At 46.7% G+C, this 18,298-nt stretch overlaps 1 protein-coding gene across 1 annotated transcript in view; it reads right to left on the bottom strand.

The window, feature by feature from the left end:
• Positions 1–18,298, bottom strand: part of MYRIP (myosin VIIA and Rab interacting protein) — a 91,192-nt gene that overhangs the window by 34,626 nt on the left and 38,268 nt on the right. Inside the window, exon 8 of the mRNA XM_047099603.1 lies at positions 8,362–8,601. Coding sequence (XP_046955559.1) covers positions 8,362–8,601 — 240 coding nt within the window. The remainder of the gene's footprint in view (positions 1–8,361; positions 8,602–18,298) is intronic.

Raw genomic sequence — 18,298 nt, 5'->3', positions numbered from 1 at the left:
TTTCATTTCATTCATTGTGTTCTTCAGCTCCAGAATTTCTGTTTGGTTCTTTCATATGATTTCTGCCTCTTTGTTAAACTTCTCATTTTGTTTTATGCACTGTTTTCCTACTTTTGTTGAATTAACTTTCTGTATTTTCTCATAGCTCATTGAGCTTCCTTTAAAAGCTGTTTTGGGGTGCCTGGGTGGTTTAGTCAGTTGAGCGTCTGACTCTTGATTTTTGCTCAGGGCATGATCCCAGGGTCATGGGATTGAGCCCTGAATCGGGCTCTGTGCTGAGCATACAGCCTGCTTGGGATTCTCTCTCTCCTTCTGCTCCCCACTTGCAGGTGCTTTCTCTAAATAAATAAATAAATAAATAAATAAATAAAAAGCTGTTTTGAATTCTTTATCAGGTAAATCACAGATATCCATTTCTTTGGGGTCAGTTACTGAAAGATTATTTTGATCCGCTGGTGGCATCACGTTTCCTTGATTTTCCATGTTCCTTGAAGTCGTGTTGCTGTCTTTGCATTTGAAGTAGCAGTCACCTCCTCCAGTCTTTACTGGCTGACTTCAGGAGAGAAATACCTTCCAGCAGCTTTACTAGGGATTCTGAGGCTTTCTCAGACCTTCTATGGATACTCATGCCCTACACTTCTTCCTCCCTCCTGAGGCAGAATTCTTGAACTTGTATGCCTTCTCTCAATTCTGCAGTGCACGAGGCTGAGTGCTGACAGACTGCCTTTTGCTTTCCAAAGGGCAGTGCTGTTATCAAGTCTGTGGCCTCTCTCGTACTCACAGGTTCAGTCCTGCTTTGTGTGCATGCTCACTAGCCATCTGGCAAAGCTTCCTCTCACCGCAGCCACTGGGGGTATCCTTGTAGGGGAGCCTGTGGATGAGGTGTCCTAGTGGTGGGCAGGACTCTAGAAGGAGTCTATGATGCAGTTAACAGGATCTGAGTCCATCTGATACATTCTGAGCCCTGGCTGCTGTTCCTGTAGCTTCTCGCCAGCCCCTACTCATGTAGCTTATGACTCAGTATTCTGGATGGGGCAAGCGAGAAACTGACCTCTTTGGTAGTGTCCTGCACAGCTGGGGAGGCGGGGTGCTCACTCACATGCTGTTACTTTCCCCCACGGGAGACATCATGGGCCATGCGCCCCCCTGGGGGAGGGGTGAGGCAGGTAAAGTCAAACTGTTACTTTTGCCATCTCCAACGTGTCCAGGCTCGGACTGGTTTTGCTCCAACAGGATGTTGGAACTTCTCGGATGGACTCCTGGACCTTCCACATTCCTAACCGCCTATGTGCAATTGTCTAGGTCAGTGTTCTCCAGGGGCTTCTAGACCATGGCTGAGATGGGCTGCAGCTGGCTGATGGGACACATCAGGTCCACAGCTGGGCCTGGGCTCTGTATTCCTGTGACTTGATGCATAAGTGAGTGAGACTCATCCCGGGACTCTATCCAAATCCTTTTCATTCTTTACAGGTTTATGGAGAGCAGCATATAGTTTTCATCAAATTCCTAAAGAGACCAGCGAGACTCAAAAGGGTCATTACTGTTGAGTTTTTATCTTCCAATTTATCAACTATTTTTCACTCAATACTTATGAGTGTTCATGAATTTCCTACTACATGTTAAACACCAATCTAGGAATTTATCAAAATAATTATGTTTTCCCCCTTTGATCTATGAATATAATGAAAAGTATTAACAGGTTTCCTAAAATTGATGTGATTACATTCCTAGACAAAATCCTACTTGGCCACTGTAAATTATTATTTTAATATGCAGCTGGAAACATTTTGTTAACATATTAAGAATTTTTGAATATTTATCAACCAGTGAGATAGTACGCAAATTTTTGGTGGTATGTGATTTTTGGGTTAGACTCAGACAAAGTTTTTAAATAAATAAAGTGGACTTGTATACCTTTAATTTTTTAATGCTAAATCATATGGGAGTAATTGGTACCATGAACGATAAATGGATTTTATTGGCAAGATCATGGGGACTATCTTCTTTTTGATGATAGTTCTTTGACCACTTTGCCAATTTCTTCTGTCTGGTCCGTTTTGCTCATTTACTTCTCTTAAAATACTCAATATTTTAAAAATCATTACAAATATCAAATTATTCACCTATAATTTTACATAAATCTTAAAGCCACATATACTTATTTTTCAAATGTATGAACATGCTATTTTGATTAACAAGATAAGCATTTATGCAAAATCATTTGCATTCATGACTCATCATATATGGATTTGATCAATAATGAAATATTATAATATTCAAGACATTTTTGATATTTACAATGAGTTCTCATTCAGGAAAAACTCCCTAGGTGCTTTGAGATGAATATCCTTCATTAGAATTATCTATTTCATTGGGAGTTTTTTTTTTTCTTTTAATGGAATATGTGTTGAATATTTCCAAGGGCCATTTTGGCATCAGCTGGGATTATCGTGTGTTTTTAAAAAAAACAGTATTTACTAAGCAATTTATTAAAACAGTGGGGTGTCCTGCTATTGCCTCCAGTTTTCCATCCTCAGAATAAATGGGTTAGTTGTGTGGGCATGCAATTCGAATATTACAACATTTAGTTTGCTAATTATTTAGGATTTTGGTATGTGTGTTTGTAGGTCAGACTGGTATATATTTCTTTCTTTTGTTCTTATATTCTCTCCACCCAGAAGTGTTTTCCAAGAGCACACTCCTACTTATTCTGGGGAGCTGCCTGCACACAGTATGTTCTTTGGTCTCTCTCCCTTCTTACCTCCCGTGGTCCCATTTCCCCAGGGGATCCTACTTTTGAGCTGTTGTGGGCCAACAACTCTGAACCAGTGCTTTCCTATTTGCAGCCTTCTAGGGCAACTCTGCCTTTCTCTCTTCCAACCACATCTGTCCTATGTCCCATTCTATTGCTGTCGCTGAGGCAACCTCAGTTTTTCCTGGCCTTTCAGATAACACCTGCATTTCACAGAGACGTTAAGGAATCTTTGCACTGGAGTTCTGGACAATCTTTCTCTAGTCAGTTCATCTTCTGCCAAGGGAAGATGGTGTTCTGCTGCAACCCCAGTGATCCAGGAGAGAACCTGGAACTCTTCCCAGGCAGGCAGCCAGGCCCCTCCCCATACACACCCAGGATACGGTTGTGGGAATCAGTGACGCCAATGACATCCTGAGTGGTATGGAGCCTCCTCACCTGTTCAAGCACCGTGGATAAGAGCTGTAGTTCTCAGTGGATGGCTAAAGCTTCTCCCCGCCACCCCAACGGTTAAATGGAAAGTTAGAAAAGAGGCTCTAATTTTTCAACAGGCACAGGCCTACTGAGATGAGTCACTTGTAAGATACAAGTCAGTATCTAACACTATATTCTCTCTGGCACCAACTGAAGATGAAGACATTCTTCTCAAATAGAATATGACTTTGGTTGAAAGACACTGGATCCTTATGTGAATGGCAAGTTATTTTACGGGGTGTGACACATGTGGACAAACTTGCCTTTATGTCAACACTGATATCAACGAAAAGTTTTTCACAAGCACATTAAACTTTAGAAACCCAAGGCTCTAGGTTTTCTGGAACAGTTAATAGATCGGTCTCCTTGATCATTGACCAGGATTGTGTTTTTCTGTCCCTTGAGGTTAGTAAATGGGGAACAGCCAGGAGATACACAAATTTGTCTCTTGTTTGGGGAGAAAGTCATTTAATAGTTCAGGGAAGTCTTAATACTTTAATGAAAATTGTTTCAAGAAACTATAAATATGGGTGATATGTGCAAGCCTGTGACTCCGTTGGAAAGCAAAGCACAATGATCCAGCCACTTATAATAATAATAAACAAAGCCACTTTAAATAAAACGCTTTTAGGAGCCTGGATATACAAACATTTGCCTATAATGTAAGAATTTACTGATTTGGGCCTTCAACAGACACTCAACATTCCATGGACATCTTTTGTCATATAAACAGTGTCATAAATGATACTTATGTCAGGAAACAAAAATCCATCTAATCTGTTACATATCTAGACCCATGGGACTTTGGAGCCTGAAGGGCCATTGGGGACCACTGCTCCAAGCCTGGAAAGATCAGGGGGCTTACAGGAGATCCAGCCCCTGAAAGTAGTCTCCAAACTCAGGCCAGGAGTTCTTAGCCATTCTTTCGCTCCTTCTTTCAGGAATGCTGCGCTTGCATACCTAGAAGCAGACAGTTCCAAGAACCGCTTTGTCCATGACTTTTCTGCCAGAACCATCGGCATGACCACCTACCCAGTGGTAGAGGAGAAGTAGGTGCTCGCTCCTGGGCTCGAAGGATCACATGGTTTGTAGGACTGACCACTGAGGGTTGACGGAATACGATGGCTTAAGGAAAGAACGACTCTTTGGGAATCCGGTTCCCAAGAGGTTTCTGGGCTTGCCCCAAGCTCCACAGACTTGTTCTACAGTTGGTTAAAATGCAGATGGTGCTGACTATCCCCCAAGTGCCACCTATATGACAAGTTTGCCTACAGCAAAGGGCTGACTCCCATCAAGGTAAAGCATGTTTCAGGGGCACCTAGGTGGCCCAGTCAGTTAAGCATCCAACTTCGGCTCAGGTCATGATCTCATGGTTCGTGAGTCTGAGCCCTGTGTTGGGCTCTGTGCGGACAGCCCAGAGCCTGGAGCCTGCTTCGGATTCTGTGTCGCCCTCTCTCTGCCCTCCCCCGCTCGTGCGTGCACCCTTTCTCTCTCTCTCAAAAATAAACAAACATTTAAAAAAAAGAAAGATAAAGAATGTTTCTGAAATGGTTCTTCTGCTGTTGGATAGGATTCTGAAGTCCCAGTTCCCACATGGGTCATCATACTAAGGACACTAAACAGCCACTGATGTCATGTGTCTACGGGAATAGGCACATTCCTCTGCTTTGGCTCCTGGGGAGCAGGGCCAGTGGTGGAGGCAGGGGACAGTAGGGCCTGAGCAAAGCTCTCTCTGTGTGAGGCAAGGCTCCTCTTGGTAAGGCAAAGGCCATTAGCAGCCAATCGGGCATCTGGATTTCCTCACTGCCCACGTGTGAGCACCGACGTACGGTCACAACCCTGGAGTACTTGCCAATCGGGGACCCTACATTTCTCCTGTTTGGTTACTGGCCTAGTCTGGTTTCACCCAGAAGCCGATCTGAGATAGGGATTTAGTTCATTCGGGAGGTGATCCTGGGGAAGTAGTGGTGGAGGAGGGGGAAGTGGGGCAGGGATGGGAAGGGAGTCAATGGGGACGGCTCATCAGCGTGCGTGCCCAGAGCTCAGCGTGCCGGGGAGGCTCGGGGAGTCAGTGTAGCTCTGCCCCAGAATCATCATGCCAGTGGGGGCCAAATAGCTGGACAGCATTTACTTTCTTCTCGCTCCCAGCCTGCCTTCTGTGCAGGAAGAGGGGCTCCTGCCGCGTCAGGTGTCCGCAGGCAGCTGGACTTTGGGCCAGGGGGCACTGCCACAGTAAGATTAGGGGAGCACCGGCAGTTTCCGAAATAGTCGCTTTAGTGAGTTCCACTCCCAAACCATGCTGTGCCAAGGTCACGGTTATTCTCTCTCTCTTTTTTTAGGTTTATTTATTTTGAGACAGACAGAGTGCAAGCAGAGAAGGGGCAGAGACAGAAGGAGAGAGAGAATCTCAAGCGGGCTGTGCATTGTCAGCACAGAGCCCGATGCGGGGATAGAACTTACGAACCACGAGATTATGACCTGAGCTGAAATCAAGAGTCGGATGCTTAACCTACTGAGTCACCCAGGCGTCCCAGAGATAGTCCCAGTAATTCTGATCCTAAAGATGGGAACCTGGGGCGCTCTGATGCCCTGGCTTTCCACTTACATTCTACGCCGCATGACAAAGCCCCGAAGGTGGTTACAGACCCAGGCTTGACGTACCAGGTGCTGACTGCAACCAGGTGCAGAGCTGTTCCTTCAGTCCCAGCAGATGGATGTTATCTCACAGCAGTGAAGTTTATTTTCCTGGAGGTTGTTCCAGGGGATATGATATTTGCTGGCCTCCTGCTAACGTGCTAAACCCAATGCTGTATAACTCAACCCTTACCACTCTATTAGTGGGTATGATTATCCTCATTTTACAGATGAGGCCAAGATGTGTTTATCTAATCAACAATGAAGCCCTGGGATGGGTCCCAGGGATGAACTGAAAAACAAGACAGGTGTGGGCCTGTCGGTGGTGTTGGGAGCAAAGCTCAGCGACTGGAAGGCGGTTCCGGCTGCTGAGTGCAGAAAGGACCGGAGTACCACGCAGGGCCTGGAGGGACAGGGGCAGCAGCCTGGGGGTAGGGTACGCCAGCTTGTTCAAAGCACTGGTGGCGAGTTAGGATATTAACCACAGTTCACAGAGTTTGCAAATTGCATGGTTGGTGTTCAAACTCAGTCTAATGGCGAAGCCTATCCCTGTATCTTTCTGCTTCTAAATAATATTGAAGATAGACACCTGTATTTGTTTTCCCATCCCAGAGTAGCCCTCTGCCTGATATGTGCTAATCATCTGTTTTTGTTTGCTTATGTGGATTCTTGCACACAACAGATCTGATTGATATTTTCACGCACTGATTCATGATAGGCTGGGGAAAGACTTAAATTTCGAGGCATGGACATATGTGGGAGCTTGAATAAAAGCTGGCGTTTTCAACAACTCTCCTCATTTCTTGCTCAGCGAGGCATGGGGAAGGATGGGGGAGCTAAGATTTTTGCCCACTGGTTCCTCCTTTCCCTGTTCACTCTCTGCCCAGGAGAACCCCGCGCAGATCGGTGGCTGTGCCTCCAGAAGGTGACGCCTGCTGGCCGATGGAGGGGTGGGGTGGCGGGCGGGAGTGCCTGACTCATCGGGGTCTGGAATTGCAGAACAGCGGGAGTTTTTGGAGCCTTGTGACCATCAGGCAGTAGAGCCATTGTCAGAAATAACGTGACATTCTTCAGTTACCCTCTGGCTCTTAGTTCTGGCAGACAAATGATGACAGTAATGGGGTACTGGTTCAAGTAACGGAGAGAAGCAAAGCCCACTACCATTGAGGAAGCCACGGGTTGGAGCCCACATCCCTGGGAGGGGCTGCCTGCGAGGGCCAAGCTCCATGCTCCAGCCCATGGGCAGGCCAGTGGAAAGATGTGCGCACCGTCCACAGGCAGATGACCTGACGGATTTACGAGTGCAAGGACTCAAAGGTTATGGAGGCTGGGGTGGGAATGAGCGAAAGGCAGAGTCTGAGACATTGGAGGGTTCGGGGGCTCAGCGATGGGAGACGGTCCCCACACCCCTCCGGGCCTGCTCTTGACCACGTGCGGTCATTCCTGGCTTGGCCTGGCTCCCCCATGGCACCCAACTGTACTACGGAGCTTGGCTCCAACAGCCTGGCTACAGAGCAGATGAAGAGGGCCTCTTCCCCCATTCACATGGGCTACCGGTAACTTGTTAGCCTATGTAATGTACTCTCAGAATAGGGGGACAAACCTGACCACAAGCGCAAAGAAATCTAAGTGTTTCTAGGCGAGATCTTATCTGAGTTACAGAAGAAGCAGCTTGCTGTCGAAGGAGCCTGTGATTTAAGGCCAAGCAGGTTTGTGAAGCGGCCCCAGCTCTGAAACTTACTAGCTGTGGGCCTCAGGTAAGTACCTTCACAACAAGCCTGTTTCCTCCTGTACGTCTTCAGAGGGTTTTTATGAAATGAACGAACTAACATAAGCAAAGCACCAGGCACATAGGAGACCCTCAGCAAATGTTAGCTTCTTCCTCTTCCATTGGAAGCAGCCTTATCCCGACTCTAATGTGGCCAAGTCTAGCATGGATGTGCTTTGAGGAGCTGTAGAGGGAAGGACAGGGGGTGGAGCACTGACTGGGGGGCACGGGGTCTGGGACCCCCTTTCTGCCAGGGGTCCTTCCCGCTGTGGTTTTCAAGCAATGTCCGTAGGTGCTCGAGGTGGGGTGGGGTTGGGTTGGGGTGGGGTTGTCTGTGCTGACAGCTCGGAACCTGGAGCCTGCTTCGGATTCTGTGTCGCCCTCTCTCTCTGTCCCTCCCCTGCTCACACTCTGTCTCTCACTGTCTCTCAAAAAGAAATGTTAAAAAAAATTAAAAAAAATAAATTATAGTCTCGAAAGTAAAGGGCTGTCTGGTGAAGGACAGCAGGAGGAGGAAACAGGGCTCGGGAGGCCCGGGCCACACGGGGCCCTTTTCCTGCTTGAACTACTCAGTGCTAAACAACTGGGGTTTCTGGGGTCTCCCGTGTGCACAGGACAGGCATTTGAAAGACAGCTCTTTGGGGGCACAGGGCACTTCGGCACAAATATAGAACTTTCCCCACACCCCGGCCACACAAAACAAGCTGTCCACCGGTGGCTTCACGGTGCTTACCTTCTTGAGCTCTTCCTGGACGCCCTGGCTGTTGTCTTCAGAAGACAGACTCTCCTGGGGGTTCTGAGACTCCGTCTTGGGCTCCGACTCCTGATCGTCCCCCGAAGAGGTCTCCTTCTCGCTCACTTTCATTGCTAACTCGTACAGCCTGTTTCTCAGTTTCTCTTCCGTGGCGGCCGCCCGGCTCCGAGGGTGCCTGGCGTCGTTGCTGGTGTCGGTCTCCGACAAATCACCGGATGCCTAAATGCAAGTCAGAATCAGCAGCTGAGGACTCCTCTGCCAGAGTCCTGGTGCTCGTTCCCCATCACCCCCCGGGGAAGGGACGGTCCAGGAAAATCAAGCTCTCTTGCCTGACCCGCTTGCTCTACAGATGGCCTTTTACTTTCCACTTTTACTTACTCAAATACATGCACCTTAATGCTTCGTTAAAGCGACCATGCAGGTGAGCGCCTGTGCTCAGAAACGTGTTCAAATTCAGCGTTTTTCGCTCACAAGATGCTTACGGGGCGCCCACCGAGGCAGCTGAGTAGGAGGAGGCTGAGACACCTGGTTGGCGACGCCCTTGTGGAAGGGACACACTAAAACTCAGGTGCTAAACTGTCCTGGTGGTAAGTACCGAGAAGGGGGTGGGGAAGGATGCTCTGAAGGCCCCCCTAAGGGCCACTTGAGGGCCGGAAGATGGAAGAAGCTTTCTCATGGAAATGGCCATACAAAGTGCAGCAGTTACCGAGCTAAAAGGGAGACAGGGAAGGACAGCATTCTGGGCAAAGGGCAAAGATTTTGAGATGGTGTCAGGTCCTTGTAGGTAGGTAAGCAATACTGTGTGACCTTCCTTTGATAATTACAGTCCCAGCTTAATAATGATACCTTTGGCTCCTACTGTCCACTTGGTGGGTATCTCCTAAGCTGCTTCTGGGAGTAGATCCCTGAAGACATGGAGACTGTGACTCTCGCTCTGGCCTTGGACTTAGGGTGGACAGATGTGCATGGAATTTTAACAAGATAACCCTCAGCAAACCATTGGGGTCCATTAGACCAGACTTCAGTTCTTTAATTCCCCTTAGTTGCTCTATCTATTTATAAGGCTTGACGCTTTATTGTTTTTATTCTTTCTTGAAGGCTTTCTTAAGAACAAAGAGAAAATTTACTGATTTTTTAAAAAATAAAATAAGACTCATTCTATTTTGTAATTACTACGTGGGTTCGTTGGACCCTTTCATCAATCTATGGTACATGACGGGATCTTTGTGGTCTTCTTTTTCCTATCTTTCGAAATATTTTGCTCTTTCATCGTCCTGGGAATTATCTTCCATCATTACTCATCAATTATGCCCAATTATGCTAACAGACACCAAAATAATACAACAGAAGAACGGAATTGCCTGGAAGGATGATTCAGTAACGAAATAAATCATCGCCGTTTTGACTCTGCTTTTAGCTCACTGCATACAGTTGAGAATTCAAAATTTTTCATAACTGCAAAGAGAAGGAAAGTGACAGAGAACAACATTTCATGACGATGAGATGACTCAGAGGATGAATTCAAAGAGAAGGAGAGCGGCTCTTCAGAGCTAACAATGATGGTAAGTTGCCTGTATGAGTAAAAGCTCAGCCCAAGAGTCTTCAGATGATAGTGCCTCAAGGTGAATTTCCTCAGACTAAAAAATCTGATCAGTAAATAATGCATTTATAAGGACACAAGGAAATACGGTATTTTCATTCAGTTGGCCGTTCAACAGGAAGGGCTTCATCATATACCATATTATAGCAAGAATTGGGACCGTCCTGTTCTGCTAAAAAATGTGTGACAGATTCTTTCATTCTTTGTGACATTTGCACATCACATTTACTTGACACAGTTGTAACTGGACGGATGCTAAAGGCAGCAGTCTATATAAAGGGGAGTAGGAGCAAACAGATGACATAGAAATGAAAATAAAGAGCCCCTGACTGGATTGATAAAAGAAAAAAAGTCCACTGGAAATGATTGTTTATCTGGTCCTGAGCAAGAATCCATGATGAACTGGCCTCATGCGAGGTGACCAGTACTCCCGGCGTGCTTGAGAAGGAGAAATCCTTTTGCCTGGGGATACAGGGAAGCTCAATGGGGAGAATGGCCTCTGAGTAGGTTCTTGAAAGATGAGGAACATTTTAATGTGCAGATGTCGGGCCAGACATTCTTGATGAGGAAGCAGCTGGGCCAGTAAGACCCAGGGAGCATGAGATTGCTTGGTGTAGCTGGAGGAATAAGGCTCAGAAATGGGAGAGTGGTGGGGGGGGGGTTGGGAGGGAGGAGAAAATGGGTCTGGGTCAGACTGCAGAGGGTGGAGGATGAGCCCAAGGAGCTGAGCTTGTCTACCAGATAGTTTCACTGCTGCCTTGTGGTGTGCACCACACTAGCCTGGAAGTCAGCAACTGGCCACCAATCCACATCCAGCAACCTCTTTTCAGCTCACTCAACAGATTTAACACACTGAAAGAGCAATTCGTCTTAACTTCAGTTTGCTTTTCTTTAGCTTTGGCTTATGTCTTTACCTCACCGGAACCTTTGAAGACTTGGTCAATGGTGATTCAGTCTACATTCAGCAAATGCATTCCGAATGCCTACTATGTGCTGGGCCCGTGCTGGCCACTGGAGCCCACAGGTGGGAGTGAAAACCATGCCGCTCTGGTGAAATTCTCTGGTGGTGGAGGGACGTCATCTTGACACATGGGGTACCACACACGCGTGCGAGCATTTGATGAGACTCAGGGGGAGCCCTCGCCTAGTTCGTCGGATGGATGTTGTCAGGAAAGAAAGAGGAATCGGTGATAGCGGAGTAGAATCTTAAAGGATAAAGTCCTAGAGATTATCGGGATATATGTCCAGTGTTATTTGAGTGTTGAGAATTGTATTAATGATACACGATGGCCCCAGAGTTCAATAAACACTGTAGTCGTACGCACAGGGATCTGACATCAGGAGATGTAGTACCATGAACGTAGATGAAAGCATCATTATCAAAAGCCACGAGAGCTTCAAAACTAACTTAAGTAATATTTGGCCCTGTAATATTTACGTAATATTAAGTATGTCAACAAATAGTTACATCTCTAAAGAAAAATGGGTCTGTGTTTTCAGTCTACAAAGGATCGAATCATGCCTGCTCTGTTATAAACTTACAGGTTTCCCCCATGTATTGATTTTAATGTCAGTCTCCATGAGAGCTGGAACAATAGATGTTAAGTTGGGGTCTCAGCTAACACGGGTCTGTGGTTGGCCTCTGGGGATCCCTGATACTGTTTTCACACTTCAGTTTCCATGCACAATTTTCTAGGGAGAGGGTTACTGGCCTTCATCAGATTTTCACTGGCATCCATGGCCCCATAAGACTAAGAAACAAGGAAAAGAATAAATAATCCTACTTCCTGATAAGACAACAGTAGACAGATACACGTTACTCGAATACGGAATAGCAAACTTCCAGTTGAAATCAAAGGAAGGGGGAGAAGTGTAGTTGGTTTCCAGAGTCTGTTGGGAACCTGGACAGAAGGTTTAGAGAAGATGAGAAGGGCTGCAGAATGTCCAGCCTGAAGACTATATTCTTGTACCTCAAAGGGACCTTGAAAATGAAAATGTTGGACGGTGACTCAAACAGATTACCAGGAGCATTATGAAGACAGTGGAGAATTCTAAGAAGCTTTGGCGACTCAAAAAATAAAATAATCATAGAATGGAATTCCTGAAGGGCAAGCTGGATACCACAGCAATATGTGTATCTGGGCATAAGACATTTTATATAATCAGTTAAAAATCATAATTGCCTTCCACTGGTGCTTTCTCTCAATCCCGCCCACTCCACTTCATAGATCGGCATTGGTATGTATAATGGGATGACATTACTTTGAAAATAAGAAACTAATGTTTTTCAGTTGCCATTAAAACAACACTCGTTCGCACCTCCTTTTTCTTAGCCAAGCCTAAGCATTTTACCCAGGGGAGAAGAGCGTAGATCCAGAAAGGAAGGATCATGGATCAGCTCACTCCACCACCTCTTTAACATGGTGATAATGTAGAAAGCCAGATTTTACGGAAAGAGAGAAGAGGCTTCTAGAGACTCAAGTTCCCTAAAGTTCAAACGCTGGATTTTGCTTGCTCCTCAGTTGGGGGCCAGGGAGAAGGACCCTCACAGGCTGCCTGTGGCCTCTCACCCTTTGGACCGTATTAATTTGGGGCTGCCGTGCCAGGGTTGAATCAGACCCAGAGGAAGGGCCTCAGAGGGACCTGAAGGGGCTCCTGGTCTCCCCGGGCTCCTGTGTGGTGCAGAGAGCATCCAGGAGCCGGCTCGCAGAAGATCATTGGTGGTGCCGGAAGGTGAGCTTAGTAGCGTTTCCTCAGGTGGGAAGGAAGCGGCTGACTTGGGGCTGGACAGCCGGGTCCCAAGGGTGATGACGGTGACGGCCACGGGGGAGGGGGGGCGGCCCGAGGGAGAGATACTGGGTTCTGACCAGGCACACAGGGAACAGACCACCGGTTCTCAAGCCTTAGGACGCCAGCGGGGTGGGAATGACTTCGTGAACAGGGACCCCGTCACTGAAGAGACCTGCAAGGACCCAGGGGACCCTGCTGAACTCTAAGATGGCCATACAGCCACAAGGACACAGAAGCTCCCCGACGGGTGCCCCAAGATGGCAAAAGTGGAGAGAGTGGAGGGGCTGGAGGACTGATTATCTACCTAGAAGAGGAAAGACCATTTTATTTATTTATTTATGTATGTATTTATTTATTTATTTAGTGGAGGAGGGGCAGAGAGAGAGAGAGAGGGAGAGAGAGAGAGTATCCCAAGTAGGCTCCATGCTCAGTGCAGAGCCTGATAAGGGGCTTGATCTCATGAACAGTGAGATCATGACATGAGTTGAAATCAAGAGTTGGACGCTTAACCAACTGAGCCACCCAGGTGCCCCAGGAAAGACAGTTTTAAAGAGAGAAATCACAAGAGGCAGTGTGTTCTTGGATTGGTTAGTTTACATCACTGGCTACGCAGCGTGGGGAGGCAGAGAAGGAAGGCTGAGGCAGTTACAGAAGGACACAAGGTCACCTTTTCCTTGCACACTTCAATTTAGCACGTGGAACCCGGAGACCCCGGCTAAGTAAGAAAGTGATGGGGATGTGAGAGTGGGGGGCCGGAACTGGACAGCTGTGGCTGTGCACGTTAGCGTGGGTGAGCACGGAGCTGGGCACAGGACACGCGGGGTCTCACTCGCGTGTCCTGACGATTCCCTGCGTATCCACGAGGGCCCTGAGGTTGAGCAGGCTGTCGGAGGTCATGTGACCAGACAGCCTGACCCTGAAGGCCACGCTCTTGCCATTTTTTCCAAGACAAGGCCAGATGCTCCGGATGAAGCCATGCTCATTAGAGAAAGACAGCAGAACCACAGAATAGGGACAGAACCCGACAGGCAAAGGATTTAATCTCTTCTTTCATGAATCGCAAGTGTAAATGGGGGAGAAGATACTTTCTCTGGAAGCTTTCTGGAGATGCCTACCTTCAGACTTCCTTAGAGGATAAAGTGTTCTTACCTCCACTCACCCTTGTGATCTGTCTTTATGCACCCTGAAATCCTGCCTGCTTTAATTTAAAGCAGTTTTTCTCCTATTACGCCTCTCCATCGTCCTTATCAAAATTCTCCACATGTTTGAAGGGAAGCAATGTCAACGTCTTCTAGACTGAGCAACCCCGGTCCCAGGAACGCTTTTTCGCAAAGCCCGTCTTTCATCTGCCAGGTCATTTGAGGGAGAGGTGGGAGGCTTAGCATTTTCTCCACCTTTGAAAAAACCCGGCTGAAGGATTACTTTCACATGTTAGGTATCAGCCTTCGTTGATTATATCCTGGGTTCTCGTGGTTCTCTCTGTTCCTGCTGATGAAAAATACTGAACCTGGCCTAAAAAAGCAGTTGTGCGGCTTGCTTTTAGGTATTTCAGTGAACTTCAGAGAAGGGGCCTGGCTTCCAGGTGCACCCGCCCTGGGACTACCATGCGTGGCGAATATGCACGTAGTTTTCCTTGCAGATGCCCCGGCAGAGTTGTCCAGAAGCCGGAGAAGAGAGAAGGAGCCTCAGCGCTGGCTGGCTCTACCGTCGGCCTGTTTCTTCTGAGGACTCGGACGATTTCCGTCTCTGGCGCCTTAAGGCAGAGGTCTGTCCTCTCTCGACGTACTGCCACTAACCTAAAACCAGTTTTGCTCACAGGCTGTGCCCTGGTGATCAAGGCATTTATTTTTCTTGTAACTGGTGTGATAAGAACAGACACACAGCCACACACCAAATCCCTGGCCAACTATCACGGTTAAAATGGGAACACATCACCTGGAATCTTATCAAATTGAATACGATCATCTATTTCTTCCTGCCTCTGTGACAAGCCCTTCACATGGAAGGACCTGGGTTTGGCCGGTGGAACTGTATGGAAGGCAGATGCCGGCCCCAGCTGCTGCGGATGCATTTGGTGAAGCAGGTTGTGAAAACTTAGCACCTACATGCTGATCCGAAAGGCTTAATTTTAGCTTTTACAATTACAGGTCCGTTGTCCTGTATGGATCCCAGGCTGTTTTCTGAGTCTTTCATATTATAAAATTGATTTAAAAACGAACGAACAAGGGGCGCCTGGGTGGCTCAGTTGGTTAAGCGTCTGACTTCGGCTCAGGTCATGATCTCGCGGTTTGTGAGTTTGAGCCCCACGTCGGGCTCTGTGCTGACAGCTCGGAGCCTGGAGCCTGCTTCAGATTCTGTGTCTCCCTCTCTCTCTCTGCCCTTCCGCCCTCTCACTCTCTGTCTCTCTCTTAAAAATAAACATTAAAAAAATTAAAAAACAAAAACAAAAAACCAAACGAACAAAACCTCAATCTAATCTGGGGCACATCTCCCTCTCCCAGAACAGAAAATCATTCCCTGACTGATGGGCTCTGCCACTCGTCTGTGTTCCCTCTCTTTATAATCTCCTCTCTGACGTAATTAGACCATGCTGTTTCTTGAAAGGGCCAGAATGATGGCAGTTCCATATAAAACAGCTAGAAAATCACTTGCCTGGCCTTCTCGGGTCAGTATTTACTCGAGGGACGGGCATTTGAGACACAATCATTTGTGTATTTTTTCATACTGACCACAATTGGTCTATTGCTTTGTAGAGAAATCTGTTAGGAATAAAGCATCATTAACAGTGGATTTCATCTTTTTTTTTTCTCTGACTCTCCATTGCAATTGAGGGGAGTCTCTAAGTTCTGTGACCTTTGGATTCTGATGGCCATTTAGACTTGGACCTTAATGCCAGCACGAGATTCAGAATGGTGAGGAAGAGTCTCCTAAAAGTGAGGACATTCAGGGCAGGGATTGGGGTACGGGGACTGAGGTATGTTCCAGATCCCCTTCTTTTCACTGGTTTCTAAGACTTGCTAATGATGTTGAATGAGCTAGGTTCAGGTCTGAGCCATTTGGAATAGAGAGGCCAACATTTTCCTTGCGGAGTCAGCATGGTTGGATTGCCACAAAGAAGTAAAGGTCTTAACTGATAATTAGCCCTGGTATTTAATATCTGCCCCAAATAAAGACTACATTTGAACTTATTGCAAACCTAATGTCATCATTTTTGGTGGATGATTCTTAACGTCTAATGACTCCTGATTAAAAACCCTCCACAGCAGGACTTCTAACCCAGAGTCTGTGGAGCCTCAGGGAAGCTCCTGCTCCCCAAACTCCTTGACATTGGATGTAAACCTTTGAGTGACTGTGTTTATGCTCCACCGCCCCCTACCCCCTTTAACCCTCCGCTGCCGCATGTAACACACACTGGGGAGAGGAGTCTGTGTTCATCAGGTTCTCAATAGGGCCTATGACACAAACATATTTAAGAATCACCATTATTCAGCAAGTGTCTCTCCTTGTTTTCTAGACCTGTTCTCTGCAGGGAGGTTACCTTGGAGGGCACACCCAGCAGTCCTCATGTTCAAGGGGAATCATTTGCCAGATACTTAAGATTTTGCTCCTGTTGAGGGGGGTATTGGTCACCCCCATTCGGAACTGTTTCCAGGTTATTATTTGTTTTTGCTTAGGCTGTTGTGTAGGTGGGAGTAAGGGACAAGGGCAGAGGCCAGCCCTGTCTCAGAGCTGTTCTGCTTTCAATTATATTATATATTGTCTTCTCCTTAAGTTTGCATTTCAGGCAAAGTTCCATGCCTAAAAAGGTCTGAAAATCAATGGCGAAGGGGCGCCTGGCTGGCTCGGTTGGTAGAGCGTGCGACTCTTGATCATGGGCTTGAGTTTGAGCCCCACATCGGGTGTGGAGTCTACTTTAAAAAAATAAATAAAATATTAAAAAAAAAGACAATTGGAGGTGAAGAATTGGGGGCAGGGTGTGGGGATTACCACCCTTTGGTCTGTGTACTGGAGGCAATTCAAATTCAACTGGGGTAGACTGAAGGGCCTGCTTGGGGGATATTCTCTTGGCACACCTCAGAGGGAGGTGCACCTGTTGGGTGCCTCAGTGTTCTCGGGATGCGGGGGGCGTCACACTACCCCCAATACCCGTGGGTCTTGCTAGCACTTGTCAGAGAGCACCCCCTTGAATTCGGAACTTAACAACGCTCATGAACCAGGGCTTGGGGCGGGGGCAGCCATCCACTCCTCCACATATCCCGAACTGAATCCCGAACAACCTGGACCAGCAGAGGTTGGTGTATTTGGCCCCTGATAGACTGACTTGATGGAACTGTGCCCGCGGTGATATACTGGTTCAAGCTGAGTGACACTGCGAGGAGCAGCCTCCAATGTGTGTGCTTGTTTGGAGCCATTTATAGCAAAGGGTGATACATCCTGCCTTCTCTCCATGAGGACCCATGGGATAAATTTCTCATGGATCTCAGCTCCAGAAGCAGCCCGCTTTAAGGAATGGATTTACTGTTCTAATATGGTTTCCCTGACTCAGCAAGCTGCTCGCATCATTCTCTTCCTATTGTCTTCTGGAAAGCTCAGAGCCAAATTTTTGGTACCGTTAGCCTATGATTAGGAACCTCACTGCATCCGTATTGGGAACTAACATGACTCCTAGCTTCATTTATTTTTCCTATCCTGATTTCCCCTTTGTCCTACTTTTCTTATATTTTCATTTTATTCTCTTCTGTTTACATTTATAGAAACCACTTTAAATTCTCTCCGTAGCAAGGCATAAACACGCAAAAATAAAGGAACATTTACAGATTCTTAGTTATAAAGGATTACTAGCTTCTCAATGTGGCGAGATTCTTAAAATGTCTTTTGAGAATAACTGGGACCTAGCACGCTAGACAAGGGGGCAAATTTCTCCCAAGGAAACAAGTTTCACTAATGAGTACAACAAAACGTGAAACCTCAGAGGAAACTGAAAACAGCAGCCCCTGCAATCCTGACGTCTCAATCAATGAAAAATTAACTAGCAGGTTTCCATTTTAAAATGGCATCTGGCAAACATCATTCTACAGCTTCTCCAAATTTTCCACCAGAACTGTGTGGGAAGATGCAGATAAAGGTGAAAACTTACGTAACAGAAAAGGAATGGAAGTCGGCTCATTACTGGTAAATGGATGGGAACAATTTTCACTAAGTACAAAGCCCAGGGAAATGAACTGGAGAGAAAAAAAAAATGTTTGCGGAGGCCTGTCCACTCTCTCCCTCTCCTAAGTGGTCAGGATAATTGGTTGCCCTCCTACCAAACAGTACCTCCTCCTGGTTCAGAGTATAAGATAAATGCTCACAATAAAACAAAACAAAACAAAACAAAGCAAAGCAAAACAAAACACCAGACAAACAAAAGCACATTATCCAAGCTGTTGTGGTATTGGCCATTTGAAACATCCAGAGATAAGCCCTACTCCTAGCCCTTTTTCTTCCTCCTTGTTTTACAGCCACTTAGGAAGTATCTTCTTCAAA

This window comes from Lynx rufus, unplaced genomic scaffold (assembly GCF_022079265.1).
Source record: "Lynx rufus isolate CCGP_SWC_20201006 ecotype Redwood Valley unplaced genomic scaffold, mLynRuf1.p SCAF_5, whole genome shotgun sequence".
Lineage (NCBI taxonomy): Eukaryota > Metazoa > Chordata > Mammalia > Carnivora > Felidae > Lynx > Lynx rufus.
The sequence above is the reverse complement of the archived record's forward strand: the minus strand, read 5'-3'. Positions and strand labels throughout refer to the sequence as shown.